The 5,925-nt window shown below is 43.8% G+C and overlaps 1 protein-coding gene across 1 annotated transcript; it reads right to left on the bottom strand.

The window, feature by feature from the left end:
* Positions 1-278: 278 nt before the first annotated feature.
* Positions 279-4,470, bottom strand: LOC131378803 (uncharacterized). Its single transcript, XM_058424394.1, has 3 exons — positions 4,155-4,470; positions 1,150-3,138; positions 279-287 (listed from the first exon to the last, which is right to left on the bottom strand). Exons 2-3 carry the CDS (start codon positions 2,344-2,346, stop codon positions 279-281), a joined length of 1,206 nt encoding a protein of 401 aa, XP_058280377.1. The 5' UTR covers positions 2,347-3,138; positions 4,155-4,470.
* Positions 4,471-5,925: the final 1,455 nt, after the last annotated feature.

The raw sequence follows: 5,925 nt of genomic DNA, 5'->3' as shown, positions 1-5,925 counted from the left end.
CGGGAGAAGGTGAGGAGAGGTCCCCGCGGGTCGTGTCCCCTCCGCCCCCGGAGCGTGTGGGACTCCCCCATGTTCCTCCCAGGCCGAGCTCATCCCCTTTTCTCTCACCACAGCTCCTGACCCAGCTCCTGCTCCCTCCTGGGAGGGGTGACTTATTAAAGAAAGATGGGTACTGATCTAGTATTGATACCTAACTGTGACGGACGAAAACTCTCTAACAGTTTAAAGTTAGAAAGTGTATGTTTATTACGGCCGGGCAGCACAGCGGGATATTTCCCTTATTCCCACTGCAAAATTCACAGGTAATTACAAAGCCTTTTATTTACAAAAGTGTTGAATACCCAAATTGCAAATACATATTCATACCCCTGTCACCTCCCATTCCTCGCTTCATATGCTAATTGGCAAAAAGGCCATTAAGCATGCGTGCTTTGTTTCTTAAAATGATTCGGGGGTCTATTTTGGGGAGGGGTCACCCAAAATGAGGAAGCAAGATGAGTCTTCCTCGTCCTGACCTTTCTACCTTTTCAATGCATTCGTGACACAGAATCTTTGGTAAAACTTATCGTTTCCTGCATTGAATGGGTTCTTTAAGCAGGAAGTCTGCAGTTATTTCATATCTTATTTACCGCATCTTGGTTTTTCATTACAAGCACAACTACATAAACATAAACCTGACAAGCAATGAGTTACAAGATCCGGGGTCGCTTATCTAAGATCCGGCTTCTGTTAACTGCGAACAAGGATTACCTATCTACTTCAGCTAGTTCAGCAACTTATTATCTTAACTTTCCTAAAAATCCTTAGTTCCTCAAAATTAACGTCTCATTCCCCACTTCTTCTTTGAAATGAGTAAATTCTTTTACTCAGTATACAGGGTCTTCCTCATCTATCCAGGCTGTACAGCTAGTGTCTCTCAAAACTTAAGCCATACGCCTTTGACAGTGATGTTAAAGCTGCCACTCGTCGTAGCATCCTCCAGTTCCAAACAAGTATTACAATGGATAACACTAAACTTAGGCTGACCAAAAGAAGCAACACAACTATAGGGTGGATTAAGGTATTCAATACTCCGGTTGCTGTTGGTGACCACCCAAAAGGCACATCCCACTAATGATGCGACAAATGTTCCTCAAGCCTTTTAAAAACCCCTTTGATGGTCTCTGTGTCGTGGTGTATAGTAATTAATGTCTCTTTCCCTTCATCTCTAATTTCTTTTATGATTTCTCCTAATTCATTATGTTTCAACAATTGAGCAACTAAAGTCAAATTCATCCCTATGGGCACAGGCAGTATCTTCTGCACAGTGGCTAGGTTGGCCTTTATATATTGATGTGATATTATGGGTACTCGATAGGAAAAATCACATCCCTTAATTCTAACAAAATTGCAAACACACAAATTGAATTGAGTCTCATTCACGATTTGGTTGTCTATCTTTATGATGGGGCACGCTGTCCTAAGACAGACACAACCTTGTCCTATATACACAAGTGAAGTTGTCTGTTTGCCTGGATGTGTTTCAAAGTGACAAGTACTTGGGTCTGTGTCTAAACAAGTGTCTTTGTCACCCTCTAATGTCCCTTCACATATGTATCCTAGTTGTCTCCTCACAGTACAGGGCTCTAGATTAATAGTTTGCCACTTTCCTTTAATTTCTTGTGCCCACGTTCTGTGTTCAGAAGGGTACAATACAGTTCCCTCATGGTTTAATCCTAAGGGGACTATTGGGTGTATTAAGTCCACTGAGGCATCGTGTAGAGTTAAAACAAAGGCTGTCACTACACTAGTCACAGGGTTATAGGTGAAATTGACCAACACCCACCAGGACTGAAGTTCCCTCTCCATATCAGAGGCATTATCCCAGAGAATTTTGTGAATTTCAGCAGGGAATATTCCTTCTCCACCTTCCCTGATAACTGCGGCAGCCACTGATTGCATCCACAGTTGTGCCTGAGTACACCATATGGCCAACGAGATGTTTTCACTAGCTGTGCCTAGTGCGTTAATTATTACTTCATGATCTCGCTCCTCTGTGTCTTCCCATTCTGGCAATATCTTGGTCAATTTCCAGTGATTGTTACCTAGTGCTAGTAGAGAGGATTGCAAAGGTTGTTGTAGTTCGACTAAATCGCTCCCTATTGTGGTTAATTTATTCATTAACACTTCTGAATCTATTGTGTTCAGCACTCCCAGTCCTGTTCCTAGCAATCCAGTGAGATCCCTCTTGTTCCTGAAATTGGGAGGCATACTTTTTTGAAGCCAAGTAGTCCAGTCCATAGAGGAGTTCCTGAGAAATGGGGCACATTCTGGCCAAACGTGTGAAGCATTTACCTGTACTCCCATTTCTACTCATTTTAAAGACCACTTTGGGTTAACTATCAGCTTCTGAACTCCTGTCCTCTTAATAGCATATGGCCCAATTTTGGTAACTACAGGAGTTATTTGTTCCTCCACTTCTGGAATAGCTGGCATCTTGGTGATCACAACCTTTCTTGGCACTGGTGGAGTAATTTTGGTCTGGTTCTTATGGTACTCAGTACATACCTGAGTGATGTTAAAGTCAATGTCATACCCCCTTATCGCACACCCCTCTATTTTGAGCCTAAACTCTAGACATGTACTCAAGCATTTATCACAGCATTCAGGACTGACCCTGATGAGTTTCATGGGTGGATGGTAAGCCTCGTGGAACCCATCCTGTACGAATGCATACTTACATCCCCAAACATTTCTTCCCTCCCACAAGCTTGCATTTGTGACTTTTAGTATCTTGTTTAAAGCCTTACGAGAGTAAGGATCATAGGCTCTTCCTTGGCACTGGTATATCCCAGTCACGTTATACCTTTGTGGTATTGTGTTGACTCCTGTTATGGTTAAGGTAATTACTACAATAGTTACAACTTTCCACATAATGTCCAAAATAACTCTTAGTCCATTTATTCGTTGTTCCCAGTGAGCTTCAGCTTCAGTTCGTTATCGCCTGGCGTGGCCTTCCAAATTCCCTCTGGGGCTTTCTTCACTCGAGAGTGATGGATCCAGGCCTTCTGTCCTTTGATCTTGATTGCAGTGAAGGTAGTGAGGAGCACCTGGAATGGTCCTTCCCACTGCGGTTCTAAGGTTTTTTTCTGCAAAAGACTTAACATGCACATAATCCCCAGGTTGTACATCATGTACTGGCCCATCTAGTTCTCTGTTTTGAGTTCCAGCCACATATTTCTCAATTTCTCTAAGTTGTTTATTTAGGGCCACCATATATCCATGTAGGGTTTCTTCCCCTACTTGAATGGGTGCTGTTCCCCCTTGAACTGCATATGGCCTTCCATACAATATTTCAAAAGGGCTTAGTTTCTCTTTTGCCCTTGGTTTTGTCCGAATTCGCAACAAGGCCAATGGGAGAGCCTGAGGCCAGGGCAGATTTGCTTCTTGCCCCAATCTCACAATTTGTTGTTTAATCAAATGGTTCATCTTTTCCACCTGGCCACTAGATTGAGGGTGGTATGGGGTGTGCAATTCCCAGTCTATTCCCAGGCGGTGACTTATTTGCTGCACAATTTTCGAAGTAAAGTGTGGTCCCCTATCTGAGGATACGGTGGCTGGAACTCCAAATCGTGGTATAATTTCTTGCAACAGCACTTTGGTCACCTCTCGGGCCTTAGCTGTCCTGGCAGGAAAGGCTTCTGGCCATCCTGAAAAGGTATCAGTTAACACCAATAGGTAACGATATCCTCCCTTCCTGGGCAGTTCTGTAAAATAAATTTGCCATTGTTGCCCAGGTCCACAACCTTTCCCAATTTGTCCCACTTTAGGCTTTGGGGTATTTCTTGGGTTTGTTCAGAGGCAAAGACTACAGTGATGAGTTACTTGTATCACTGTGCCCTGCAATTTCCTGGCCTTGATTCTTTCTTTCAAATGGTTATACAGGGCATCTATTCCCCAGTGTGTTTTCTCATGTTCCCTCTGTACTAATGACCACAACAAATAGGAGGGTACTACAAGTTTCCCTTCTGTTACAGCCCATCCCTCCTGATTATAAGTTGCCTTTTCTACCTTGATAAGTTTCTTATCTTTCTTATTGTACACTGGCTTACCTTTTGTAGAAACTTTTCCATCTGGAATCAATGCTGCCTCAACAGCCTTATCAGGTAACTCACCTTTTGCCGCTTCTTTTGCCTCTCTGTCCGCCAGCATATTCCCTTCTTCCAATTCAGAGCTCACTTTTTGGTGTGCCTTGATGTGCATTATGGCTACTTTCTCAGGTAGTTGTATGGCATCTAATAGTCTCAGTATGTCTTGTGCATGTTTAATACTCTTGCCTTGTGATTTCAGCAGTCCTCTTTCCTTCCAGATGGCTCCGTGAGCATGAACCACTCCGAATGCATGCCTTGAGTCCGAGTAGATGTTGATCTCTTTTCCTTTTGCCAGCTCTAGGGCTCGGATTGAGGCAATTATTTCAGCCTTCTGTGCAGATGTATTAGTTGGTAATGGCCCAGACTCTATTACCTCTCTGCTTGTGGTAACTGCATACCCAGCATGTCTTCTTCCACTGACGACATAGCTGCTTCCATCAGTAAACCAGGTCTCAGCATCCTCAAGCGGGGTGTCCTTCAGATCTGGGCGGCTCGAGTAGGTGGCTTCAAAACTAAGAGGGAGCTTGCTAAGATTTGTACACAATGGTGGCCATTATATGAACTTGATGAAGGTGTGAAGTGGCCAGTAAACGGTACACTGGACTATGAGACATTATTACAATTGATGCTTTTCCTTCGGTGTGAACAAAAGTGGCAAGAAGTAGCTTATGCTGATCTGTTTTTCACCCTCAGGAATCATCCCGAGTGGCAAAGGAATTGTGGAATGAGGTCACCATCTGATCCTTTAGTATTAGCCCTTGAAAAGTACAATAAAGCTACTAAAGGGAAGCCCAAACGGTGTTGTAGTACCTGCTCGATAAATCAGAGGTGCACCCATCCTGACAAAGTTTACCAAGCAGAGGCTTTGGAACAAGAGACAGAAGACATACTTAAGCCACCCCCTAGGAGGCAGGAAAGGAGGAGGGTGGTGGGGGACGCAAATTCAGAACCATCATTGACTCCAACCTCCCCCACTTCATCTTTAGCTTCATCTTCCTTTGGGAGGACAGCAACTGAGGTAGGGGTTTCTCCACCCACTCCTAAACCCCGGGAACTACCCAATTTTAATCCACCACTGCCTAGCAGTGACAGTGAGTGGGATGAACCTGAACCCCTCCCACCAGGTCCTAAGATTCCCTCACAAGGACCTATAGCATCAAGGACCCGAAAACAAACCAGAGAGGTCATACAAGCACCTCTAAGACAAGCAATAACCTCTGATGGGGAAACAAAACTGATTAAAGTTCCCTTTTCCTCAACTGACTTAGAAATTTGGGAAAGGATTGCTAAGGGCTATCAAAGTGATCCAACAGGGGTTGCTAAGAAAATGAAGTTTATGATTAAGCAGCATTCACCTGATTGGGCAGATCTGCAACTGCTACTTGATGCCTTAACAGAAACTGAGAAACAATTAGTTTTAAAAGTGGCTGGGGATCTGGCTGAAGATGATTGTAGGACAACACAGGAGGATGTTAAAGATGTATTTCCCCTTCAAGACCCAGGTTGGGATCCTAATGATGATGAGAAGTTAGGGCGGTTAAAGAGATACCAAGAACTAATAGTAAAAGGGCTAGAAAGAGCAATCCCCAAAACCATAAACTGGTCAGTGTTATATGCTATCAAACAGGGCCCCTCTCAAACACCTTCTGAATTTCTAGATCACCTGCGAGACGCAATGCGCCGACACACCCCCTGGATCCTGGCTCTGATGAAGAAACGCAGCAATTAATAAATTTATTTTTAGGACAATCCACAGGAGATATCAGGCAGAAACTCCAGAAGATCCGGGGTCCAA

The sequence above is a fragment of the Hirundo rustica genome, unplaced genomic scaffold, assembly GCF_015227805.2.
Source record: "Hirundo rustica isolate bHirRus1 unplaced genomic scaffold, bHirRus1.pri.v3 scaffold_320_arrow_ctg1, whole genome shotgun sequence".
In the NCBI taxonomy this organism is placed as follows: domain Eukaryota; kingdom Metazoa; phylum Chordata; class Aves; order Passeriformes; family Hirundinidae; genus Hirundo; species Hirundo rustica.
Note: the sequence above shows the minus strand (reverse complement) of the source record. Positions and strands in the feature narration are given on the sequence as shown.

Excerpts from the sequence above, each read along its gene's own strand:
- LOC131378803 (XM_058424394.1), bottom strand. The coding sequence starts at position 2,346 with ATGGGAGTACAGGTAAATGCTTCACACGTTTGGCCAGAATGTGCCCCA.